The 27394-nt window shown below is 40.2% G+C and overlaps 2 protein-coding genes and 1 long non-coding RNA gene across 6 annotated transcripts; all 3 read right to left on the bottom strand.

Annotated features, from left to right (window-relative positions):
* Positions 1 to 2564: 2564 nt before the first annotated feature.
* On the bottom strand, positions 2565 to 3506 carry LOC308079875. Its single transcript, XR_013932646.1, has 3 exons — positions 3368 to 3506; positions 3016 to 3127; positions 2565 to 2644 (listed from the first exon to the last, which is right to left on the bottom strand). It is a non-coding gene; the product is annotated as an uncharacterized lncRNA (long non-coding RNA).
* A 1893-nt stretch (positions 3507 to 5399) lies between these two features.
* On the bottom strand, positions 5400 to 6158 carry LOC308079251 (nanos homolog 1-like; the record flags this gene model as incomplete). The annotated part of the gene is made up of 1 exon (XM_080420626.1): positions 5400 to 6158. The coding sequence occupies one exon, from the start codon at positions 6156 to 6158 to the stop codon at positions 5400 to 5402; it is 759 nt and encodes a 252-aa protein (XP_080276752.1).
* A 4405-nt stretch (positions 6159 to 10563) lies between these two features.
* LOC308079416 (HMG box-containing protein 1-like) lies at positions 10564 to 26993 on the bottom strand. Of its 4 annotated transcripts, none has more exons than XM_080420888.1 (13): positions 26966 to 26993; positions 24859 to 24974; positions 24057 to 24155; positions 19830 to 20028; positions 19379 to 19505; positions 18659 to 18770; positions 17973 to 18085; positions 16858 to 17014; positions 16422 to 16566; positions 15335 to 15453; positions 14524 to 14710; positions 13924 to 14065; positions 10564 to 13597 (listed from the first exon to the last, which is right to left on the bottom strand). In XM_080420888.1, the coding sequence occupies exons 2-13, from the start codon at positions 24941 to 24943 to the stop codon at positions 13580 to 13582; spliced, it is 1503 nt and encodes a 500-aa protein (XP_080277014.1). In that variant the 5' UTR covers positions 24944 to 24974; positions 26966 to 26993; the 3' UTR covers positions 10564 to 13579. The 4 variants fall into 4 exon arrangements, with proteins under 4 accessions (XP_080277014.1, XP_080277013.1, XP_080277012.1 ...); XM_080420887.1 differs by having other exon boundaries at positions 24859 to 24978; positions 26966 to 26987; XM_080420886.1 differs by lacking the exon at positions 26966 to 26993 and adding an exon at positions 25745 to 25900 and having other exon boundaries at positions 24859 to 24978.
* Positions 26994 to 27394: the final 401 nt, after the last annotated feature.

Here is a 27394-nt window from a genome sequence, read left to right as displayed (position 1 = left end):
TACCATACGAGTCCTTCAGAGGCACCAAGGCAGCAAAACCATGTGATCCCCAAAAGACACCCTGCTGAGCTTCTGCAGAAGGGGACGGGAGTGTAATCAGCCCAATTAATTCACGGGACCTAACATTTATTTCTGTAAAACCTTAGCTGGGCAGAGTTCTTTCAGACATAACCCCCCACCTTTAACTATCAGGAAACAGGGGAGGGACGCAGTCCCACCGATGGTCCTCTAGTACATTGATGGCATGGGACTTGAACCTGCAAACTGTCTGTAGCAGAGGCTACCGATCAAGCACACCACACCACTGCGCCAACGCACCTTTGGGCCCTCAGCAGGTGTCTCTTCGTGCTTTTGACTGGCTTTTTTGTATTTTGGCCTTGAAAATTTCAAAGTACTACAACTTTGAAATAAAGGGACGACTGGGATTTGAACATGGAACCTCTGTGCTGAGAGTCCGACCTTTAGACCACTACCCCATCTCTCAGCCACTCCCTTCACATGTCTCTTTGTGCTCTTGACTTGCTTTTTGGCCTTGAAAATGTCAAAGTATTACAACTTTGAAGTATGGGACGACTGGGATTTGAACATGGAACCTCTGTGCTGAGAGTCCGACCTTTAGACCACTACCCCATCTCTCAGACACTCCCTTCACATGTCTTTCCGTGTATTTGACTTGCTTTTTTGTATTTTGGCCTTGAAAATGTCAAAGTACCACAACTTTGAAGTATGGGACAACTGGGTTTTGAACATGGAACTTCTGTGCTGAGAGTCCGACCTTTAGACCACTACCCCATCTCTCAGCCACTCCCTTCACATGTCTCTTCGTGGTTTTGACTTGCTTTTTTGTATTTTAGCCTTGAAAGTTTCAAAGTACTACAACTTTGAAGTATGGGACAACTGGGATTTGAACATGGAACCTCTGTGCTGAATGTCCGACCTTTAGACCACTACCCCATCTCTCAGCCACTCCCTTCACATGTCTCTTCGTGCTCTTGACTTGCTTTTTGGCCTTGACATTTTCAAAGTACTACAACTTTGAAGTATGGGACTTCAACATGGAACCTCTGCGCTGAGAGTCTGATCACCATCCCACTACACCATCTCTCACTGACTAACAGCAGATGTCTCTTAGTACTGTTGACGTGTTCTTTTATATGTCAGCCTTCAGTTTGTAAAGTTGAAAAGCAATGAACCATAGAAGGGCTGGGATTTGAACATGGAATCTCTGTGCTGAGAGTCCGACCTTTAGACCACTGCACCATCTCTCAGTCACTCCCTTCACATGTCTCTTCGTGCTTTTGACTTTCTTTTTTGTATTTTGGTCTTGAAAAATCTCTCAGCCACTCCCATAGTATGTCTCTTCGTACTCTTGAAGTGTTAATATGTCAGCCTTCAGTTAGTAAAGTTGAAAAGCAATGAACCATAGAATGCCTGGGATTTGAACATGGCATCTCTGTGCCGAGAGTCTGATCTTTAGACCGCTACACCATTCCTTCAGATTCTGTCCAAAAAACACGCACATTGGTACACTGTATCTCCATAGTCATGTGATTCTGATGGATCTGTCCGAATATTTCATATTCCATCCTATTTGGCTTACAGTGGCTTCCAAAGTTTGCAGGATTGGTCAGTTTTGAACAAAATGCCTCAAAACATGACCGCAGTGTGCAATTTCCGTGAAATTTTGCATGCAGATTCCCACTAGGCTGAGGAAGAAATGCCCCCCTTTTCACATTCACATTGGCCTGTTATAGAGCCACCAGCAGGTCTAATTTAGCAAAACACGTTTTTGGAACAAAATGCCTCAAATCATGAATGCAGTGTCCGATTGAAAGGCCTAAGAAGAAATGCCACCCTTTTCGCATTGGCCTATTATAGCGCCACCAGGAGGCCACAATAACCTACCTGACCTGGCGGAGACCTGTGCTCCGAGGAGCACTTTTTCTAGTTTTTACTGTATTTGTGTTAGAGCCATAAGCTTGAAAACAAACATACATTTTTCACACTTTCTTCCAAGTCTACCCTGGCTAACAGTAAAAGGGTGCTGACTCAGACACAATTTAACCATTGCATAATTTCACTAGATGCAATAATTATACTGTGCAGCCCTTTTATTGAATTAGAAATGTTGCCCAGATTAAAAGCTGGCATCCATGCAGTTATCACAACGAACACTAGAGTGCATATGTGGACAATTTTCATTTTTTTTGTTTGTTTGGCATTTTGCATTTGTGTATTGTCAACTTGTGTTCCCATGAGCAGAATCCAGACTTTTTCAAACATTACACCAAAATGCCATATTTTTCCCAGATCTGGAAAACAGTAATTATTAATAATAACATACTCGTCCAGACTTTACAGACCTGCGCAAGCACCCATATCTACAACAGGTAGACATCCACACTTTGTTGAACAATTTAGAAAAGGAAACAACTAGGCTTCCAAAATTGAAATAAGACACAGATATATAAATAACAATTAAGTAATTGACTCACTGGTGTGTCGATAAGGTTCAAGAGATATTGTTGACCCTGGTGGTTGTAAAACAATGAGGCCGTCTGGGCCTTAACTGTTATCCCTCTCTCTCTCTACACCTAGAGCTTGTCGAGCACCTGCTTGTTCTTCACAGTCTTTGATATGGTACCTGTTCATCAGGGATATTGGCTGTCACGATCTTGACATTTTACTTGACGATTAATTGTCTAGCAAATAATAACGGTTTAATTGTGTAAATGCAAAAAAGTTGCATTTCTGTTTGGCTTTTAGTCATTGTAAACAAAGATTGCACATGGCAGACAAATAGCCTAACTAAATATACAAATAAATTACTGACCATGGCCGATACCAATAATCAAAATAAATAATGAACTGTAGCTAAAATGGGCCATATTTAATATGTTTTACATACATTCAAAACGTGTTTAAAAAGCAGATCTACAATGTCACAACGTGTCACAATGCGACACGTTGTGAGCTTGTAGATCAGCTATTTCAACTATTTTGAACAACCTCTACCTGTCATTTCCAGCAGTCTGTCAGCCAAAGTGCTTTTTCCATGGTCAATATGAGCAATGACGCTAAAATTCCTGATTCTTTCGACAGGGAACTTGGACAGGTCAACAGCATCCTACAAAGTGAACAGTTTGGCACAGAAAAACCTAAATCAGACAAATGTTCTGTTTTGAATAGCAAAATGCAGTCATTAGCTTAGTCTTTTCAATTCTCTATCACTCGACTGTGCTGATATTGGATGTTACTGACTGTCAATATGCATTAATTGTATATTTTCAAATCCACTACAATGCAATAAAGGTTACAATTACATTAACAACATTTAATTCATAAGGAACTTCATCCAGTTCCTTACCTTGTGTGTTTGTGTTGTATCACTGTGTATCAGTGTGAATCTGCTTGATGATATTGGTAGATGTTTTATCCATCTGTGTCTTAACGTCGTATGGGTTGTGCTATAGCTTTGGATCTTCTTTCTATACAATTTGAACTCTAAAAGTTGGCATTTCGTACCATCATTTCACAATGCAAAATGACATGTTTACGATCAAATCTTAAAGATTTTTAGATCAGCTAAAAAAAATTAGCTGATCTCATTAACTGAGATCAGCTAAATAATAATGTATACATAGTGCATCACTGCATATTTTTGCTCTGCTATAAAATGTCACTTCGTCCCCAATAAAATTGTTTAAATAAATGTAAAGCCCTGGAAACCATCTGTGCTGGAAACAACACAACCTCAAAATTTGCCATTTTGAGGTGATAGGTCATGAGCAATGTATTCTGGGAAATGTGGTTGACTTGACTCAGTCGAGTTCTTGTTCTTTTAATAGATTTAGACAGTTTAGACACTAAAAAAATGCGTATACTGCCCTTCTTCATCGTTCAATAGAAAAGTCATTTGAGTAGGCTACTGTAATCAAAATCTACAAAGTAACTAGTAATTCAAGTTTTCAAATAATTGTAGTGGAGTACAAGTACAATATTTGCCTCTGAGATGTAGTGGAGTAGAAGTAAAAGTATTGGAAATACTCCAGTAAATTAAAAGTAACGTGGCCCTTAAAATTGTACTCAAGTACAGTACTTAAGTTTAATGTGCTTTAGTTACTTTCCACCCAATCTGGGAACCCAGCGCCAAATGAAAAGGAAAAACAGCGCCCTCTGCTGTTTTTGACTAGCAGAATCTGTTCTTGAGAGATTACTTTCCACGACTGCCTGCAGTATTATGCATTGCACGAGTCATTGTCACGTACATTTTAATCAATATTTTTGCCACTGACATATGACATGTATTTACGTATAGGCTATGCATTTATCCATTCATTCATTTAATCATTCATTCATTTATTCTGATGCAAAGAAAAAAGGTTGGAGTAAAATAATAAAATAATGATAGACCAAAGTTGTCATCTGACTTCAGACAGAGCTGTGTGCATGTGAATAAACCCCTAGACCATCTGAACAATCCTATATGGGCTTTTAAGTCAGTTTATTGTCTGCTTTCCGATTAATATATTGCTTGCTACAAACTACTCTTGCGTTCAGAACTAATTATAAATAAATGAGAAAAAAACATGAAACTTGAAGCAAATAATAATAACGGTATATTTATTGACAAGATCAAATATACAAATCACTAAAGTGCTGCTTGAACTGACACTTTTATACCACAAAGGGCTAAACAGGGGTGTGGGGGGAGGGGGTATACAAATGTGTACAAAAATATAGCTATACATTTAGGGGGGTGGGGGTATAAAAATGTGTACAAAAATATAGCCATACATTTAGGGGGGTATAAAAATGTGTACAAAAATATAGCTACACATTTAGGGGGGTGGAGGGGGGGGGGTATAAAAATGTGTACAAAAATATAGCCATACATTTAGGGGGGTATAAAAATGTGTACAAAAATATAGCCATACATTTAGGGGGGTATAAAAATGTGTACAAAAATATAGCTATACATTTAGGGGGGTGGGGGGGGGTATTAAAATGTGTACAAAAATATAGCTATACATTTAGGGGGGTATAAAAATGTGTACAAAAATATAGCTATACATTTTCTTAAGAACAGAACATGAATTGTCTCAACTGGGTTAGAATATAGATCTACAAAACTTAGAAAATAATAGTTAAACAAGGATGTCTCAAAGTGAACAAAAACGCAATCTTCTCTCGGAACATGCATAGCCTACTATGGAGACTATAAGGTTAGAACACATTAGAACACATAACTTATCTTAGATAGAACTTTAACATTGCTTGCCATGAGGTTTTGAACTATGTACAGTAGCCTACAGTCTCGTGTGTCCCTTGTAACAAAAAAAAAAGACATGGGTTTCCGAGGCTACTTTGGTGAGTGACAACTTCTCACTTGTTTCTTCTCACTGCTCAAACTGACAAGCCCGAGTGTCCCAGTCCTCTGAGTCCAGACCCCACAGGGCTCCTGTCTCCACCTGTCTGCCGCCGGCCTGCGTCATTGGACAGTAGCGGCGAGTGTGTGCGTTGTCCCCGGTGGCGTTGCAGACCGGACAGGTGTACGACCGGAGGACGGGGCAGGTGACTCTCCCGTCGCCGTCGTCAGACTTCAGGCAGTGCGATTGGTAGATCTCAGCCGACTCTCCGTTCTGTTTGCAGAACCGACAGTGGGGTCGACGTTGGCCAACGACGCCAGCCGTGTCTGAAAGGCTGCTGGCCGGGCTGGAGGAGGTCGTCATGCTCCCCACGGAGAAACCGCGGTGTCGACGGCCAACCGCCGCGTCTGAAAGGCTGGAGGCTGTGCTGAGGGTCATGCTCTCCTCCGAGTCCACCGACACGTAGCGGGGTCGACGATCAACCATGTCCCACAGGCTGCTTGTGCTGGCTGGACTGAGGGCGATACTCTCCACGGAGTTCAAATCGTCCTCCTGGTAAAGGATAGGCTCTTTGTCCTCAATGTCCAGTGTGCTCCGTCCGGCCCATCCGAGACTGTAATTGTCGGGGTTCCCGGCCTCCAAGCCATGATCCACGGCGAGCAGTCGCTCAAAGGTTCTCCTCCCCAACTGCTGGTAGTCGTACCACACGTTGAAGTATTGGTCGTCAGGCTCAGGGATCTGGGACGTCTGTCCGGCGACACGTCGTCTCACGTCGTCTCTGGATGTCATTTTGGCAGATCGATGTCTTCACGCTGATGTCTTCAGTAGAATAGGCTAGTGTGCAGAAAGCACGTCGGGGACATGGGGCTGTATATAAGGGCGTTGTGGACCCCTTTGAACCCGCACCTGTCTGATTAGAGGCGCTCCGAATTGCAACAATGTTTAAATGTCTAGCTGAGTGAACAGAGTTTAAAAGGCGATTCTGTTTGATGTTGATGGCCAAGGTGCCAACCGCAGGTCGCCTGTCAGCAATCCATCATATACCTGTCTGTCTTTCTGTCCCAAAGGACACGGGCACTGATTGCACTGGGCACTGATTGCACTGATTGCACACGTTTACAATTTCGCAATGATTTGCCATTTTGTTTGGAAATGGAGTATAGGCCTACTGTTTTACCAAACAAATGTTTGTTGTCACATTTAGTCTGTTTCACTTGTCACTTAACATAATATAGGCTAGCTATCTGAGTAATCCTAGGCCCCAAAGTGTTTTTAAATAGCCTACATTAGGGTACAGAAGGAATCCAAATGTTGCATGCAGAGTCAGTCAGTGACAGTGTATTCAAACAAGGGAAGGAGTCTGTTTAAACTTTAAACAGACATGAACATTAATGAAAGTGTGTGTCTGTGTGTGTGTGTGTGTGTGTGTGTGTGTGTGTGTGTGTGTGTGTGTGTGTGCGTGCGTGTGTGTGTGTGTGTGTGTGTGTGTGTGTGTGTGTGTGTGTGTGTGTGTGTGTGTGTGTGTGTGTGTGTGTGTGTGTGTGTGTGTGTGTGCGTGTGTGCGTGTGCGTGTGTGTAGGCCTACGTGCGTGCGCATGTTCTCTATATTTAAAGTTCACATTAAGTTCATCTACGCCTAACATAGGTTATTCTTTTATCTTGGTCTCTGTGCATTTCATTTGTGTGATTTGTAATTGTTCTGATGTTTGCGACAGCAACTTAAAAGTCATGATGACCGTCTGATGACATTGACACCTGGGCCAGCATGTCAGACAGACCCATAAACTGCAACAATGTTGCAGAACCTTTAAATCCAAAGTCCTTTAAAGGACGTTTGAAGTTGCGGCGCGTGTGTTTAAAGCATACGTTTAAAGGTGCACTAATTAGTGTCCTTAATTGGATGCAACAGCAACGCAAAACATTCTGCACCACACTGTGTTCATCCTTATCATATCATACTGCAATGTTCGTAGCTATATAGCAAAAGTGTATTTGATGCATGACATCTAGACTTCATACAACTTAGACTTTGTAAAGGAGAAACAAATAGGCTTTCCCCCCTTTTTTCATGTTTTTTTTACAGCCTTCAGAGTTTTCATTGTCATGATGGTCTTTTTGATATTTATATTATTTGAGCTTTCTCTTGCACAAACACATCATGTGTCAGTGTCTGCACATCTTGGACCACGATGATCAGTGTGTGCGCCTAAGATTACAGTGATATTGTCTGGCTGTCAGTGAGTGATGCATTTTTTAAAACATGCATAGCCTTTTTGTTATACACATTAAAAGCCCATTAATTCTGCTTTCTTATGGCGTTGTTATGGCATTTCTAAACGTCTTAACATCAGTGGTTTAACCATGCCCTCTTCTCCCATGCGGGACATAGGCAACCCATTATTTACAGATAGTGCTAAATTGTTCTGTTGATTTTACTGTAATGTCAAAATAAAAAAACTGTTCTGAGTTATTAAGGAATGGAAATACAATACATTTTCGTGAACTTGAGATACATTTTTGGTATTTGGTATGCAGTAGGATTTGCAGCTGAAATCTCTATTCTAAGCAATTACACTCTTAAAGGTGGGGGAAGTGATTTAAAATAAGTGTTAAATATGCTATTGCTACTCATAGAGTGTTTGTTCAGTAACAGGAGTCTCCATGTCTCTCCAGCTCTTCATTAAACAGAAAATGCATTTTCAGGGCTGGATACCAATATAGAGAACTCAGTCAGGATTTAGATTAATCAAGTGAAATTGGAAGTGATGACACAAATAAATGAGCAGACAAGATTGGAACTGGAACACTACAAAAATGGGTACTCTCTCCTGATTGGCTGAAATGTTGTCACCTATACCTGAAAACGTATTTTCTATTTAAAGAGCTGGAGAGACAGGGAGACCATTGTGATGAACAAACAATCTACATGATTACTATTAAACTTTAAACAGAAATGAACACTAGTGAAAGTGTGTGTGTGTGTGTGTGTGTGTGTGTGTGTGTGTGTGTGTGTGTGTGTGTGTGTGTGTGTGTGTGTGTGTGTGCGTGCGTGTGTGTATGGGTGTGTCTGCGTGCGCGCGCGCGCGTGTTCACTATAAGTTCATATGCACCTATTGTTTATAGGCTATCATTTTATCTTGGTCTCTGTGTGTATCATTTGTGTGATGTGTAATTGTTCTGATGTTTGCGACGCCACACTTAAAAGCCACGACCTTCTGATGACATTAACACCTGGGCCAGCATGTCAGACAGACCCATTTAAAAACTGCAACAATGTTGCAGAACCTTTAAATCCAAAGTCCTTTAAAGAACGTTTGAAGTAGCGGCGCGTGTGTTTAAAGCAGGTGCACTAATTAGTGTCCAGTGTCCTTAATTGGATTAATCAGCAACGCAAAACACAATGTTTGTAGGCCTACCACACTGTGGAATTGTTCATCCTTATCATATCATACTGCATTGTTTGTAGATATAGCAAAAGTGTATATTTGATGCATGACATCCATACTTCATACAATTTGTAAAGGAGAAACAAATGTACACTTTTTAAAAACATTTTCTCTTTTCGTTTTTTTGCAGCCTTCAGAGTTTTCATTGTCATGATGGTCTTTTGATATTTATATTATTTGAGCCGCTCTTGCACAAACACATCATGTGTCAGTGTCTGCACATCAACGATGTTAACTTGGACCATGCACGATGATCAGTGTGTGCGCCTAAGATTACAGTGATATTCAGTGATGTATTTTTACGGGCCAGGCTCTATAGAGCAGGGCTCCGTTTTGTTATTACGGGGCCAGAGCTCAGCCACTGAGCTTGAGAAGCTTGATATAGTAACATATAGGATATAGGTTATAGGATTTAGAAGGCATTTGTAGAATCAGCCTCAGATTGAACTTTTTACTTTGAAATGTTTTGTAGTTTTTGAGATATTTAACTTTTAAAACGTACATCTGAAAACTTTGGCACCTCGCTGTTCCTTCATACTTCACCCTATAAACTTGATTCACAATTTAAAAAATCCACCTTACTGTGGACATGTATGCTTGAGATGGAGAAGAAAAAGAGAAGAAAGAAGGGAAAAGGAGAGACATTTTGAGAAAAAGGAAGGGAATGGATGGAATTCTAACTCAGCTTCATGTAAAATCCTGCTGCAAGCAATTATGTATGCGAATATTTTCAAAAAGCACTGAAATGTTAAAACTAGCGTTTCTAAGGGGAAGTATGGATCCCAAGGTTGTCAGTTCGATCCCCGCTTTGACCAAAAGTAACCTGACACTAACAAGTGCTCATGCTGTGTTTTAAATCCTTTTACACAATGAGAAATGTGATTTATTTACCTTAAATTATGTTATATCATTCAGGTTAATATACAGTTCATTATGACATAACTACTGAGATCTAAATATATCTAAATCCTATTCACCTACTGTAAGTATTTCCTTGTCACCTGTAGCATCCAAGCCTGTGTAGCACACAGAATGTGATTTGTAAGCACAAGGTTATTAGTTTGAAACCAGTGCTTGGATTTTTTTTTTATTCTGCATCTAAATCCTATGAGCTTAAGTATTTTGAGTGCTTTCCATGTGTCTGTAGCACAAGAAGTAAGTCATTGCTTCATAAGAGGAAGGTTGGTGGTTCAAAACCAGTGTCATTTCACTCTGCATCTAAATTCCAAAAGGTCAAGTACTTTGTTGTCTCTCCCAGATCTTCCATGTCTCTGTAGCACACGCAAAAGGTCAGGTTAATAAATCAAGGTATAATAACCTGATTGGCTATGATCGGCTTCCAAAGTTTGCGGGAGTGGCCCATTTTGCACACATTGGCCAAATTGGCAGTGACCAATTGCCCACACATTCCAACTAGGCCAAGGAAGAACCTCCAAATTGATTAAATCGGCCTCATGATGGGACCACATCAGTCCACTACATGTTTTGGTCTATAACTCTTGAACCGTAAGTCGCACAATCAAAATCTTTTTTTCCGCTGGATTCCTTGGATCAAGATGCAACATATAAGCCCTAGCCTTTAGTACAAGATTGCATTTTCCTTTCAAAGTTTTCAGGCCCTAACGGAGACCTGTGCTCCGAGGAGCACACTTTTCTAGTTTATACATGCGTCAGATGATTGTTTAAGGTGAGATTTTAAGTGGGGGCTGTTCTAAACATGACAGGACAATACAGAATGAAATAACAATTACAGATTCATGCTTTTATTTATACTATAATACATTGCATTGTGTGCCATAGTTTCAAGAGGATTTGTCACATGTGATAGTAGTAGAGAAATAAAACAAAAATGATCTATGCAACCATAATAGTTTAACAAAGATCTAGTCAAAAGGAAAACATTTCAAACTTATTTTTCAGTAAATATTATAGCTGTCATGTAACTTAATAAAGTGTATATAGTGCATAAAGATAAAGCTCCAAGTGCAGTGAGAATATGAGATTCCACCCTGGCCATATTAACAATAATTCTGTTGTGAAGGGGAAAACAGCTCCAGTATTCTATGAGTATGCAGGTGATCCATTGTTGTATCAATCTGGCAATCAAATCATTTGCAGGTGACAGGTCTTACAGAAACTAATGCCATCACACAAGGAAGCCAGCATCTTTATGCACTGGATACATCACAATGTGCTACAAATACATCAGTTGTTGGTTTTTACTAAACCCCTTATACATGGACCAAATTAAATGTCAACATTATTGTGGTGGTCAATATGAATGGCATCCTGGCAAACCAATCATCAGGTTCAATGTGATCAAAAGAAATTACCCAGCAGATAATCTCATTTTCACAGTTTTTATCCATCTGCCTGGACAGTCCTGTTTCTGTGCCTCATGTGGAGCTTTTGAGACAAGATTTATCAAAGCAGAACCGATCAGATTTTAAACTCTGATCTGACGCACAAATCATAACATATTCAGCGTGTGTGTGTGAATGGTTGGACTCAACATCTGATATACACATTCATACATGTGTGGACAGCTGAATGTTTTATACAGGATCAGAGACATGGGTTAATATCACTTGGGCTGCACTGCAAATGAGTCCATGTTGCTGTCAGAACTCCCTGATTTTTTTTTAACCACGTGACCCAGATTTGGTCTTTTAATAATGCACTAGAGTGAAAAGTATTACATGTGGATTGCACTGACTAGGAAAAAAACGAACAAATCTGATGTATTCCTGTGAAAATTCACCCAAAAGATCCTAAATGTACTCCCCCCACCCCTCCCATCATGTCTTGGCACGCTGTTCATTAAATGGCAGTTTATAATGAGTCAATTCAGCCACTAGGAGGTGAGGTTACTAACCGCCTTGTACAAGTGGGATCATAATTATGACTGTCAATCTACGACAGACGTCTACAAGCTTACCTTTTACTAAGCTATATCCAGGTCTCATAAGAACTGCTTGCCTTGTATGGGGCCAATATTTACTATGCTGGTCACAAAGTAACCCCAAAATGATTTCCCTTAATCTAAACATGATTTCATTCATTAAAACAGTAATAAACATTACATCATCTGGAGATGAGAGGTTTAAAAAACAATAATTGGACAATTAAGTTGCAATTATAACAAGTTGCAGTTATATCATGGTACCTTTCCTTTTACTATAATTTACATCTTTCTTTTCTTTTCTTTAAAATAAGTAAGGTCCCATTATTAAAGCGTCACTATGTAACTTTTTTTTAATGAATAGGATTTTGTCCAATCTGTATGGTAGTGTCTTAATAAAATATAACGTATAAAATCGGGGTGGTTGTAATTTGTCTCCCTGCTCTTCTATTGATACATTTAGATCGTGTCAAAGGTCATATCTCACCTAGACACAGGATCTGACACAAATTTTTGACCCGATGGTGAAGATTCAATTTATCTCCTGAGCAAGCAGCTCAATGGTATAACATTTCAGCACTTGCGCAGGCAACCGGGTTCAAATCCGGGTTAGAAGAGGAAAGTTACATAGTGCAGCTTTAAGGTGTTGAATACAGGCCATAATCTGAGATGGTAATGTGCAAAGCTTTCAGTAAACTCACCTCTGGCCAAAACAAAGTTACATATAGGCTAATCATGTGCAATACATAGAGTACAAATACAGACATAACGTATGCGAGAAGATTCTTTTTTTTTGTCCTTTCCTTTTTTCTTTATAAGTTTCTCAACATTTCAATTAGTAAAAATATAATTCTGTATTCACCACCTCTACCCCTACTTCTGCAAAAACTAAAGCACCACAAGTTCCTCATTTTCAAGCCTAAGATATCGAATCACCTGAAATTAATAGACTGCTCAGTCCTTTTAAAGGACACACATGTAGCATTTTCTCTTCTAGTTACTAGGTAATAGGGCTGCAACTATCGATTCTTATTAGCGATTATTCTATAGATTACTTTTCAGATTCCCTTTATAATTTTAATTTATATAAATGAATCGTTTAACCACTTAAGCCCTATTTGATACTACGTTGCACAACAGCGTCATGCAAAAATTGTGAATATATCTGCAATTTTTGTTGTTGTTGAAAATAAAAAAATAAAAACAATTTTGCCTGCCCAAAATAGGGATAGATTATTAATTGATTATTTTATTCAATGATCTATTAATAATTGATTAAATCAATTAGTTTGATAAACTGTTGGACCCCTACCAGCTATGTACTGTACTTCTATCCCCTGTGATGTACTTCCTGGCACCAACAGTTGCTCACGGGCACAATTTCACTGTTTGTCTGTGTTTCAGTTATTTTTTAGTCATCTTTTCATTTGGGTGAAAATGCTACAAAATGTGTCATCTTTTGAAAGACTATAAAATTCTTGCTTTGGAAGATTAAGGCAAGTCGGTCATTAAAAATATAGAATAAAATACGTATATATTTACCATTCAAGCACAGTTAGTAGATTAGGCACATTTCTCTTCCTATGTGCTTCATGTTGTGTCTGTATGCATGTTGCTCTCATTTGGTTAGAAAGCAAGCACACACATCATCGCAGTAGAGAAACATCCTAAGTTCCACCTGGGTTGCCCAATTGTGTCTGCATGTGCGTGTGTGTGTGTGTGTGTGTGTGTGTGTGTGTGTGTGTGTGTGTGTGTGTGTGTGTGTGTGTGTGTGTGTGTGTGTGTGTGTGTGTGTGTGTGTGTCTGTGTGTGTATACTCCTGTAGTTTTAGCCAATTGCCGTCTTTCTGTCAGTCTGAAGCCTTAGTTTCCCTGAGAACCCTGTTGGATAGAAAACAGATGTTAGACACCTGGAAAACACAATAAATGATTTTAGGTCCTAAAATAAGTTTCCTGCTGAGAATCATGGCCTCAGATTTGGAGATGCTTTTTAAAAAAAAATATAAATCAGTGCTATTGAATATATATCCTTTCAACTGTGTGTGGGTTTTACCCACACAGACTTTGATGAGGCAGTATTCTTTTTTATTTCATTTCCTGAAAGGTTAATATTTTGGACATGGGTTTCTACCCGACAGCAGAGACACTGTACAGACATCTCTGTACTAAATGAGGCCCAAATGAGATCTACGTAAGTTTGTTCTTACAGAGTTGGTTCTCTTCCGTTTCCAGCAGTCAGGGTTGATCCTCTTCTGCTCATCAGCCAAAGCTTTGGCCTCCACAGTGTAGACCTTCCGTTCTTCACCTCGCATCTTCTTCCAGCGCTCACCAAGCAGGACGCTGATCGCTCTGTGACAGAGACGTGCATGCGTGCGCACACACACACACACACACACACTTAATCATTTATTTATGTCCACATAAGAGATACAAGGATACAAATATTACAAGGTGCTGTAAAAAAAATTACAGTCAGCAAATCATGGACAAATACACCCACACCCTTCAGGGGTACAAATAACATATTTGGCGGCTACCGATAATAGAAGAGATCCCACAGAATTTTGCAAGCCGCACGCACACGCACACACACACACACACACACCTTGCTTGTGAAGATGTTTCTCAATGCAAACCACAGTGCTATTTCAATATAATGTGTTTAAATGAGAATATTACTTTCATATTACAGTAGGAAGTCACTTTGGGCATTCTATCCCCATTACACCCATTATATGGGACACATATGCCTATACTGTACATGTGTATGTAGACACGCACACTCACACACTCACACACATACACACCTGTTGTCTTTTCCAGGACACATCTGAGTATACTCCACCCTGTACTTCTTGGCAAAAAGCATGAAGGCATTCATTGGCCGCTTGCACTTTGTGGGTGTGGCAGTGGGTGTGGCCGTGTTACTTCCTGCTGGTGTGACATTTTGGCTCTTGGGTGGCTTACGGTGGGAGGGGCCAGGACTGTGGCGCTCTGCAAAGTGAAGGAAATTCAGTATAACCAATTAAGCCCACATTTTATATTCCGTAATATGATGGTGTTGCGTGGCGAACATAGCCAATCTAAAGTTTACACCGCATCATAAATGACACTAGGGCTTGGCGACGACTTCAAATCAATATCACAATTATTTAAAAATGTTACCTTGATTACAAACAATTATTTCATACGTTACTTTATACTGCCCTCTTAGTTCTCTGATTAGGTCTTAAACTATTAAAGCTGGGATATTTGTTCTAATGAAAGCGTGCATATCTTTGTGATATCTAAACTAATTTAAGGAAACACAGGTGGACTAATTACAGAATTCAGAAAAAAGGTCACATATACGTTTTAAAGTGAACTTTAACTGGCATTGGTTAATGTTTGTACTGTTGCTTTAAGACTTATCAAGTACAATACATTTTCAGTTAATTGCCCAGTTGCAAGACCGTAAGATCTATTTTCACTACTTTTGAAAAGCTTTAAAAAATGTTAGCACATAGACATAGTGACGTGCCCAAAATAGGAACACCAGAGTGGTTAAGGGTCCACGGTCATTGGCTCAAGTTGCATTTAGTTTTGTGTAGACTTTGAAGGCTTGTCCAAAAGCAATACCTTGGTGTGCGTCTCTGTCAGGGGACACAGCGCCACCACTGGACTGGGAGGTGCGCCGCTGTCTGGCCATGCTGCTCAGCACATACACTGCGGAGGAGTCCAGCGGTGTGAAGTCATAGCTGAGAACACACAAAGTACATCTGTCACATAACAGTCCCCCCTGCTTTATGAACCTCACGTGAGAGTAGAATGAGGTCATTCTGCTTAAATCCTTGACTAGATTTGGAGCAAGTATTGGGTGCAATACTGTGGTTCTCAACGTGGGGTCCGGGGTTCCAGGGAGTCCCCAGCAAAATCAGTTAACATGGCATCACAATCCTTTTAACCACGTTAACCATTTCAAAAATACTAGATTTACAAGCTCAAAGCGCCATGCTGCGAGCTTGTAAATGTTTTCCTACACAAATCTTCTCTTCTGGGGTTTTATTTTTTCAGATGGGGGTCTGTGGCAAAATATATATACTGTACAATTTGAGGGTCCTTGACATGAAAAGGTTTGAGAATCACTGCTGTTTAGAGTTATGACTGCAGCATCCTCCGACAAATCCCTATCTTTTCAATAAGAACTTCCAAACAGAACGTCGACAAGGCACTGCCTTGCCGACGTTCTGTTTGGAAGTTCTTGCACCGCCAACATTTATTTTTGCAGCTCCTACAGATTATTGACAAACTTTTAAACTAGCAGTTAATCAAGATTAAGCAACTGCATGGCCTACTTCTCGCCTAAAATGTTACCAGAAAACTGAGTGTTGAACTAAGAATAGTGACATAGAAAGCATTTCCAGACAAGTCTCTCCTACGCAAAGGGTTTTCGGCGATACACCCACCAGCAGCAAACATTTGGCAGCAAAGCTAATTCGCTCCGCTTATATGTATCTGCATCGTTAGATAACCCACTGCATTAATAGATAAGGAAAACGTTAGAAATCTAAAAACACTGCTGGCTGAAAGATTGCAGACAAGCATATTTTCATAGAACTGGATATTGTTCCGAGACCTACAAAAGCAGAGAAATGGGCAGCATTATAAAACAGCGTGGGGGCCTTTCTAGGCTGATTCAGTGTGTGTGTGTGTGTGTATTTTTTACCTCCTGAATGTGTCAAAGACCAGTGAGTCATCAGTGTGTATGGCGTCTCGGTGTCCTGGGGGTAAACACATGTCTCCGACTTCCACCTCATAACACGGAATCCCATAATGCACCACTGTCAGACTAGGGTAGAAAGATGACCAGCCTAAGAAAGAGAACATTATAACATCCTTATATTGGGAACATTTTAATAAAACAAATATAAAATGTGTCAAACTTTTTTTTTTTTACAGATATAAAAGATCACAATGCTTCTCTATGCGACGAGTTGTAAAGCTTGTAGACCGGCTATTTTCTGTATTCGTCGTATTTTCTAGTAGTGGCATCGAAAGACAAATATATACTGAGCCATACAAAAGCTCTTTACCACACCATTGTATTTGACTCCGACACATTTTTCCTGCACACGCACACACACACACACACACACACAAACCTTTATTTTTCACATAGAAGGGATGGTCTAGTTGGCACTGAGCAGTGAGCTGGCTGTGACCAAATGCACCGGGATCAAAGGACAGCTGTAGGAGCGACTGGCCGGACAGGACAATTTCCACGTGTTCCAGCAGACACAGGCCCTCTGAGCCATAGCCCTGTAGGGACAGCACAGTAAAGAGCAACTTACCGGACACACCTTAACTGAATCTTAACAGTTGTCTAAAAAACGTATGTTTATATGTCAGCGGTTTTCAAACTTTTTCCTGTCAAGGACTCCCAAAATCTCAAAACATTTTGTTCCAGGGAACCCCAGAGGGAAAGATTGAGTAAAAAATGTTTGCTTAAAAAAAATATATGTACAAATAGCAGATCTACAAGCTCATAGCGCGGCACGCAGTGACGCACTATGAGCTTGTATATCTGCATTTGAGAAATGTTTAATTTATTTATTTTCTAATGTCAATACATTTAAAATGGGAAATAAATACAAAAAACGAATATCTACATATTGAATCAAGCAACTTAAACACTGTCTGGAGTGCACACTGAGGCCTGTGTAGATGTTAAAATGACCTCCAGAAGTGCTTTAAAGTGAATTATTCCTTCAGATGTTCTTTTGCCTCAACAACATAATTGCAACATCCCAGATTTAAATACGTCCCATGGCCTTGTCTTTACAATCTAGTTGTTTCATTTAGATCTGAGGACGCCTTCTAAATCCTGAAGTTTTCTGAAAAACTAAAAATGTTTATAAAAAAAGAAAAATTAATATTGCTATTTACTGTATATAGCAACAACTACACACAGCGGTGTTCCCAGCTTGAAAGATATAATACCGTATGTGTTCCAGGTCTAAATGGGTTAACAAATGTTTACAGAATATTTGTCATTAACAGATTAAACCACCTGACCTGGCTGACACAGTGAGTGCTGCTATGAAGCCTGATTTAGGGTTTATATACAAGTGTTGTGACCGCATGCGACACCGGTGCACAACCGAGTATACATTAAGCACAACTGTGTAGGATGTTTACTGCCCACAGCCCTGACACTGAACTCACTGATGATCAGTGTGAAAGTAGACCCACTGCCTGCCTGTGTTACTGTACGTACCTTGCGGTACTCTGCCATCTCTTCTCCGACATCAGAGTCTTCCTCATCCGAGTCTAGGGCCTCAGCCTCCTGCCACTCCACATTAGGACCCCTATGGAACCGCAGACGAGTGCCTGAACAAATACAGATAAATAATTTGAGGGCATGTGCATCTTTACTTACTTTATTACTTTATTTGTTTATTTAGACAGGACAGAGCATATTAATGAACGTCACATAAACGTAAATACACTGGATTTAGAAAAGATGCTAATTTTCATCCGCAGTCCTCACACAAAACATAAAATCAGAAAAACATAACATCAGAAAACAGACAAACGGTGAAATACATTTACATAACATTACATAGCCTAAAAATAAACCTAAAATATCTGTGTGTGTGTGTGTGTGTGAACACACATCAATATGAGTTGGGGGGCTACAACTATTAATTATTTTCTTAGTTATTATTCTATTGTAGTTGTCCGATTAATCAAATAATCTTTAAGTGTTTTTTTATTTTATTTCTTACATATCAATGAATAGACACAAAGAAATGTCAATAGTTTTTATAAATCGACTAAATTGATTTGTCTGATTAACAACTTACACCTACTGTATTTAGTTTGTTGTCATACAACGGTACAGCAAAAATAGCAGTTGCACCCCTAGTATGAGTGTATGTGTCATTGTGCATGTAAGTGTACCTTTCAGAAAACAGTGCCAGGCAGTGGCAGGCCAGGTGTGGCTCCAGCCCATGTCTTCGTCGTCAGACAGGGAGGATCTGGTGGACACGGCTGAGCCACACTCGCTGCTTGTCTACAGCGTGAAAAAAGGTGAAAATCATGGGATTTACTGGTCGCTGATGGGTTGGAAACCTGCTATCTCCATATTTCATCTTTTTAGGTTTTCTCATAAATGCATGCCCTATTATATACTTCGCCACATGACAGCGTCTCACACAAGTAGTGAAAATAGCCCATTTACAAGATATACAAGCTCCCAATGGATCGCAACTCGTGAGCCTTTCATTTTGAAAATAGGGACACCAGGTCAGACGTGGTTTAGTCTGACTGTGGGTTTTATAATATAACCAATGAAAAGCTTGTGACTAAATATCTACATTGGATCGATTGAAACATGTTATTTATTTCCATTTCCTGAAAAGTAACAGTTTTGGACAGACAAGGTTTCCGCCCGACAGCGATGATATTACTTGGCTTGAACATAAGTTGCTTGTCTTCAGACACGGTAGCTTGTGTCGTGAGAAAGGTTTCTAGACAAACCCTTGTTTTAAAAGTGGGACAGTCTGCATTGTTAGCACGCCTCACTGTACCCAAGGGCCTGTGTAGAATATGAGACGGAGAAAGAGAGAGAGACCCACACACAGAAAGAGAGAGAGAGAGAGATAGGCAACGTGGCCATACCCTGCAACGCCTACGCTCCCTGCCATAGCCTCTAGAGGGCAGTGGAGCGCTGCTGGAGAGAGTGGGAGGGGGGCGAGCGTATGAATGCAGATTACTGCTGGTGCCGAAGATATGGACCGGGGGGGACCTGAAACGGGCAAAATACAACCGTTAGGAATGTCATTAGCAGGGCAGAGGTCTCTATAGTTGGCTTTATATCAATGATTTGATGTGACATCCATTTTCCACTGTATAAATCAACAACATAACATTGACAGATGAGAACATGAGTGTGTATGAGTGAGTGAGTATATAAACTGTTCACTAGGAGAACAAGCATATAATGTGTGAATGTATGTATTTACTGTGTGTGTGTGTGTGTGTGTGTGTGTGTGTGTGTGTGTGTGTGTGTGTGTGTGTGTGTGTGTGTGTGTGTGTGTGTGTGTGTGTGTGTGTGTGTGTGTGCGCCGACCTGCTGTGCGGAGATCCCTGTAGCAGTGGGCTCTGGGGTCCGGTGGCGATGTGAGCGAGCTGTGTGAGCCAGTGTGTGTCCGGGGGGGCTGTGTGTGCGTGTCCCTCCCGCTCCTGGTGAGACACCCCCGCCGCCAACTGGTAGAGAGGAGCTGCAGCCTGGTGCTCCTCCTGCACCTCCTGCAATTCAGGGAGGTCATCTGGGGAGAAATACAACCAACCACACCAAATCATCCCTGTTGTTGGGGGACAAGCTCTCTCAACCTGTGGGCCCGGGGGCCCACTGGTGGGCCGTGAGGATATTGCAAGTGGGCCCCCAAATAACCCGTTAACACCTGAGTTCGATTCTACAGATGCCTTCTAAATCAGTAGTTCTCAAACTTTTTCGTATTTCAAAATAAAAAAAAATAGCAGGTGTACAAGCTCGAAAAATCTGCTATTTTTGAATATAGTCGACACTAAAATCTAAAATTACACATGACACATGCTTTCCCGGTTTTAATTAATGGGATAACTGGCAAAACACTAAGATTTGAATAATAATATAAGAAATGTCATGGTATTTCTTCTTGAAAAATCTTGAACAATTAAGTCTTCATTCTGATAAATAGGAACTTAAAGTGTTATTGTTATTTAAATTGATCCAAGCCACAGCACATTCGATTCGTTGACCATTAAAATAAACATGCTGTGGAAAAGCACACGCCACGGCCCCACCCATCTGACCACTTAACACGGCAGCTGAAGTGGTCAGACGGGTGGACCGCAAAACTCTTTCAAGATTTTCAAGTGGGCCCTATTCCAGAAAAGGTTGAGAACCACTGTCTCACAAGCACGTTTAGAGTTTTATAGTGGGATTTTATGGTAGCTGATTATGGATTTTTTATGTTCCATTTAAAGCATGTTAGAAGACCATGAAACCCATTCTTATTCAAATAAGGGAGGCAATTGTAAAACATTAAATAATTCATTTCTTGACTCCCTGATGAGTACGAGACTTTCATCGTGAAGCAGCGACATACAGTAAGTGTGTTGTGGGTGCCAGGAAATTAAATATGGATTTGTGGAAGATCATACAAGGCCATCAGGTTTCTAGTTCTCTTGTGTTGCTAAATCCTTCACATACAGTATGGTAAGCTGTAGAAGGTTGTGTTAAAAAAAAAGGATTCATAGCGCAGGCAAGGTAAATAGTATTAGTTTACCCTGTAATAATCCAAAGAAATACCTTGAATCCAATTAGCCGAACGTGTTTCCGTGTTTTCTTTGAAGTCAAGCATTCCCTGTGAGCAAGCATTACTGAGAAAATCTTTGAATCTTTAAGGTCCCTAATACCGTCACGGTCTATTTACAGCTTCAGTCATATCTCTTACATAAACACACCATTTTCCTGTTTAAAGGTAGGGTAAGTGATATTTTTTGGTTAAAACAAAAAGTATTTTGTTAAAAGGTTAAAATACTATATTCTGATAGTAATCATTGCTATAGAGTGTTTGTTCAGTAACAGATGTCTCCCTGTCTCTCCAGCTCTTTAATAAACAGAAAATAAAATTTTCGGTAGGTGTCAAAATCTCAGCCAATCAGGAGAAAGTACCAATTTTTAAGCTTAATTTGTATAGTGTTCCAGTTCCAATTTTGCATGCTCATTTCTTAGTGTCATCACTTCCAATTTCACTTGTTTAATCTATATCCTGATTGAGTTCTCTATCCTGATTGGATAAAATTGGAAATGAAACTGAAACTGAAACGAAAATGCATTTTCTGTTTAATAAAGAGGTGGAGAGACAAGGAGACTCCTAATACTGAACAAACACTCTATAGCAATGAGTACTATCAGAATATAGAGCTATTTAACAATTATTTTAACCAACGCAAATCACTTACCCTACCTTTAAATATTGTAGATTTTGCTTGTGCTTACTGTTTCTCTATAAATCATGTAACCAAACTTACCTAACCTGAATGACTCACGTAGCGACATGAGTCACTGTAGGCTAAAAACATTATGGATGTCTGAATTTAAAATCACTCTTTTCTCAGGGACTATTTTCGTCCACATCTTTCAAAATCAGTCTGCACTTTAAAATGCACTATGACAATGTAACGTTAACAAAAAATAAACTGCACAATTATGATTCAGTGTGTTCTGTGTCACTTTTACATTTCTTTAGGCTATTCAAAAATAGCAGATATACAAGCTCATAGCTACGAGCTTGTAGATCTGCTATTTTTGTAAAATCGTGAACATTTTTGCAAATCTTTGAATATATATATTTTTTTTTAAGCGTTAAGATTTAGAATTTTTTTTTTTTATAGGCCTCAGGTCTTAATGGGTTAAATATCTCAAGCAAACAAGTTTCAAGTCTTTGCGAGTTGATTTTCATAGCGTATTGAAATGAATGGAATCCAGTGGCTTCAACAAAACAAAAAAATAAATCAAATCACTATATGCTTTGGGAAACGGCTGGCAGTAATGTCAACTACACTGTGTGGGTCATAGTCAATGGGCTAAACATGCCAGATCACCAGTGCGGTCGGTCAAGTTTCAAGTCCCACTTCTTTAGCATAAGCATAAGGGAACTGGCAGCTCTGTAATAAGCCTACACAGTAAAATACTCAGTGTTCATTTATCCCTTTGTAACGCAGAGTGTACGAATGTCACCAAATGGATTGTTACATTAACCACATGAACCCTACTACCCTCCCTATTCTGGCCATGTCATAATAGGTGAACATTTTGTCAAAAATAGCAGATCTACTAGCTCACAACATGCCATGAGCTTGAAGTAGCTTGAATGGACATGATCTCGTTTGGAACTCTCTATAGCTCGAACCAATGGGGCAAAAGAAAACATGCTTGATATCTTAGCCACAGCACTGGAGAAACTTAAATCATGCTACTAACATTATGTACATATTTACTGATTATTATTACCTCTTTCCTTTTTTCCTTTTTCAGCAGTTTTGTACCTGTATTTGCTTTGGTTCTTTGCCGTATTTATTTGATATACTCATTTATTTGTCCTGTCTATGCTTGTTCAATCTGTGGGCCATGTAGGGTGAGCGTGGGGAGTAGGCGAAATTCTTAACTGGAGGGACAAATAAGAACCCCTTGTTGGGCAGTTCAAATGTGCATTGGGATTGCCAAATGGCAGTAGTACTGTGCAGCTGACATGCTTGTTCAATCCTCCAGCTATGTGAACATAAATTAAAATAAAAACTTGATCACAAAAAAAAACATGCCATGAGCTTGTAGATTGGCTATTTTTGCTATATGATGTACAACAAAGTATATAGGGTTTAAGTGGTTGAGTGGCATACAGTCACAGTGTATATGTCACAGGGAAAATGGCATTCCAGGGAAATTGACAGGGGAGCGCTTGTTTTATAGGCACGGGGCGGTGCTGCGAGGCGGGGCTTTGATGCGAGGACGACGACCACAACAACAACATACTAACCAGGAAGCTACGCTAGGGGAACGCTGAAAATAAAATGGATAATATGAGAGAAATACTCAAGTAAAGTACGAATACCTCAAAATTGTACTTGAGTAAATCTACTTTGTTACTTTGCACCACTAGTACAAAGCTCAGTGGCGCACTTCGATAATCATTGGACTCCCCACCCACTACCACTGGGAGCCGGGGTTTGACTCCAGCTTGGGACGTTACTTTTTCAAACAACCGCGGACTACTTTTTTTTCGCTGATAAAGTATAGTTTTGGACCATGACGGAAGGCGCTCCGACTTAGCAGACCTTGAGGCCGAGGAGTCGCGCCCGAGCGCCTCCAGGCGCGAGTGCCCGCGACGACCGGCCGATGGTCTGCTAGTCGACTTAAGCGCCGTCCGAGTTATGTACCGATAGGCACAGAATCGTAAATGATGTTGTGTGGGGACTGCGTTTGCCCCAAGTGCCACTCACTGCACTAACATAGCCCGCCAGGCCCGCCCCCTGGAGTGTGTGTGTGTGTGTGTGTGTGTGTGTGTGTGTGTGTGTGTGTGTGTGTGTGTGTGTGTATGTGTGTGTACGCGCGCGTGTGCGCATGCGTGTGTGCGTGCTGGTTTGTGCATGCGTGCGTGTGTGGTGTGGGGCTCATGTCTGGCTTGCATTGCCCTCTAGCGTTGATTCTACAGAATTGCATGAGGGGCATGAAAACAAGCGTACCCCTTTCAATTTCCCTGGAATGCCATTTTCCCTGTAACATATATACTCTTCATGTACGTATATGTACCATATTCCATGTGACTGTCACTAGTAGGACATCCGGGCGAGGAGGGCAAGTGTTCCTCGCGGTGAAGCTGTTCATCTCCGTCTGTGTCCATCATCATACCTGGAAGTCCAAATGGTGGAACACACCACATTACAGCAGTGTTGGGCAATATGGACAAAATTCTAATATCACAACTTACAATATTTCTTCATCAAATACTTTGAATTGTAATGATTGTTGTTGTTGTTTTTTTGGGGGAGGGTTAAGTATAAAATGAGGCACAAGTGAATAAAACAGTAAAAGACAACACTTAAGGGTCTTTGGGTACTTAGAAAAGCGCTATATAAATTCGAGTTATTATTATTATTATTATTATACCATTTCACGATATTGCGATGTCGAACATCCCAGACTATATCAATTTAATATTGATATATTGCACAGCCCTACACAAGTCACTCCAAGTAAACCAGTTATAGGCATGCATATTTTAGGTATCATCAACATTAGCTGAAGCCACTGTCCCAGAGTGCAAAATGTACACCATTTCCATACTTACACTCCTGTGATAGTTCAAATCGTTGGGATCATACGCAAGGATCTAGTACCGGTGGTACTAGATCAAGGCAACAGTATTGAACTATTGCCTAATATAACTTTTAAATTACAGATATTTAGGAACCAAATGGACCCTTACAGGTATGTAACTCCACGACAGAGTATACAAAATGTACACAATTTGTACACTCTCAGAGTTACGGGGGTTCTTGAAATTAAATAGTTTGAGAACCACTGGTCAGGTCAGTAAGAATGTTGCATATACCTGTGTGTTCACTGTCTGGCTGTGTAAGGTCGTGGCGGTTCGGGTCACCGGATGGCGTGGATGGGGTCACCACCTCCCACACCATGGTAAAGGCCTTCACAGATGTCAACTCTGGTCTTTCTGACCATGACAGAAAGAAGAAAAAACACACACACACACACACACACACACACACACACACACACACACACACACACACACACACACACACACACACACACACACACACACACACACACACACACACACACACACACACACACACACAATAAGTTTTGTTTGAATATTAAGAATTTAAACAGATGTTACAGGAGTTCACCATGTCTTAATGACATAGCTAGTCTCAATGGCTGATGCAACAACCCCACCCCCACGGCAGCTATCACAACTTCAGCACCCCCCATTCGAGTTCCGATGTATAGGCTAAAAAGGGAAGGGTTGCATAGGGACACGGGTCATTATGCAATGGTATAACTACGTTAGGACACTTTTTAACTGCCTCATATGATTTGGGTCCATTGGCGGATTAACTTGAACGTGTCAAATGGTATAGGAAACAACGCTGATTAATAAATATGGACTAGTAAATATGAATTTCGCAACACTATCATGTGATCATCTGGTGCATGCAGGCCTTGTTTATAAACTTTCAGAATTTAGCGCATGCGCACTCGATCCCCATTCATTCAATACTGAGAAGCGAATCCACAATTCATTCGAAGTAAGTTGCGACAAAACATTTGACCAAAAAACGATGGATAGCACAGTGTACCGTGGCCCTCTTTTTGCTGTAAAGTGGCAGTAATGACAATGTTTGTCACGATTCGCAAATAATACTCTGGCGAAAGCGAACATAATTGTGTTGTCACGAAAACAAAGTACCCACCGAGCTCGCAGATTGTGCAAATCCGACGGCACACGTCGACGAAAAAGCGGACTTGCCCGTTTGTTGTCGTTTGTTTTTCGAGCCGTGCATCATACGCTGCTGCCATTGACGTGGTGTGTCATTCACATCGAAACAAACAATCAACACGAATGAACGAGATCGTCTTGCGCAAGCTGTTACAGCGATAACCGGAACACTCGCCCCCAAACACAGTCGCCCCCCATTTTCATTCGCGGACCGCTCGGCCCCAGCGGTTCTTTATGGATTTGTTTTACTGCGATTAGAAATAAGTTTAGGGTTAGGCATAGTTTTACTGAGGTTATGTTTAGGAATAAGGTTAGGTTTAGGCATAGTTTACTGAGGTTACGTTTAGGAATAAGGTCAGGTTTATATGCATAGTTTACAGTGGTGGAAAAAGTACTCAAATTCTTTACTTAAGTAAAAGTACCAATACTGCAATATAAAAATACTCTGTTAAAAGTAAAAGTCCAGAATAAAAAATGTACTTGAGTAAAAGTACAAAAGTATTGGCATCAAAATGTACTTAAAGTATCAAAAGTAAAAGTACTAAATATTTGAAAATAGCCGATCTACAAGCTCACAACGCGTCGCAGCGCGACGCGTTGTGAGCTTGTAGATCTGCTATTTTCAAATAGCCTAGGTATAAAATAGGGCTAAAGTGGTTAATGTATGTTTCATTATATCATAATTTACATCTGAAAAGTAACTAGTAACTAAAGTTTTCAAGTAAATGTAGTGGAGTAAAAGTACAATATTTGCCTCTGAGATGTAGTGGAGTAGAAGTAAAAGCAATGGAAATTGGAAATACTCAAGTAAAGTACAAATACCTCAAAATTGTACTTAAGTACAGTACTTAAGTAAATGTACTTAGTTACTTTCCACCACTGATAGTTTACTGTGGTTAAGTTTAGGACTACCATGGTGGCGACCCATTCCGAGGTCGCCGGATTTGCCCCGGGGGCGACTGTGTTTTGGGGCGAGCGTTTTGGTATTCTGCGCAAGCTGTTACAACAAAACAAACGTCAACAATGAAACATTTTCAGTTCGAACGCTGGCATTGCAACGAATATACGCGCTGTCATGTCTCGCGTTTCATTTGTGTGCTTAGTTTAGGGGACAAAACGTCCACACGACGCGCTCACTTTTCGAATTTAACGTGTTTTGTCTAAAGATTTCAATGAACTTTCTTTAGGAACTCACCAAAACAGTCGTCTTCCACGGAAAGGTGGGCTGGTATAAACACATTTCCCTGAGCCCGTCTATTGGCCAGACCCAACGTCAATCACGGGCTACTCTCGTTCCCATTGGCCAGAGAAGACATTTAATTGTAGTCTGTTTTTATGGCCACAATAATAAAAGATTGGGTGGGTTATGATGCTGCAGTGGTGTAAAGTAACTACGTACATTTACTCAAGTACTGCACTATTTTGAGTTTTTTTTTTTTACTTTACTGGAGTATTTCCGATGTTCAGTACTTTTACTTCTACTACACTACATCTCAGAGGCAAATATTGTACTTTTACTCCACTACAATTATTTTAAAACGTTAGTTACTAGTTACTTTGTTGATTATTATTACTAAACATACATTAACCACTTCAGCCCTATATATACATCGGCTATTTGAAA

Source organism: Gymnoscopelus braueri, assembly GCF_963280865.1.
Source record: "Gymnoscopelus braueri genome assembly, chromosome: 23".
In the NCBI taxonomy this organism is placed as follows: Eukaryota; Metazoa; Chordata; class Actinopteri; order Myctophiformes; family Myctophidae; genus Gymnoscopelus; species Gymnoscopelus braueri.
The sequence above is the reverse complement of the archived record's forward strand: the minus strand, read 5'-3'. Positions and strand labels throughout refer to the sequence as shown.

What these genes read in the sequence shown, in the direction of transcription:
- LOC308079416 (XM_080420886.1), bottom strand. Translation starts at nt 25,850, where the DNA reads ATGGCAGCAGCGTATGATGCACGGCTCGAAAAACAAACGACAACAAAC. An exon ending in TTGCACAATCTGCGAGCTCG is followed by an intron (nt 24,979 to 25,744) that starts GTGGGTACTTTG and finishes TGTCATGGTCAG; the next exon opens with AAAGACCAGAGTTGACATCT. An exon ending in TGTCCTGGAAAAGACAACAG is followed by an intron (nt 14,066 to 14,523) that starts GTGTGTATGTGT and finishes TCTCTGTCACAG; the next exon opens with AGCGATCAGCGTCCTGCTTG.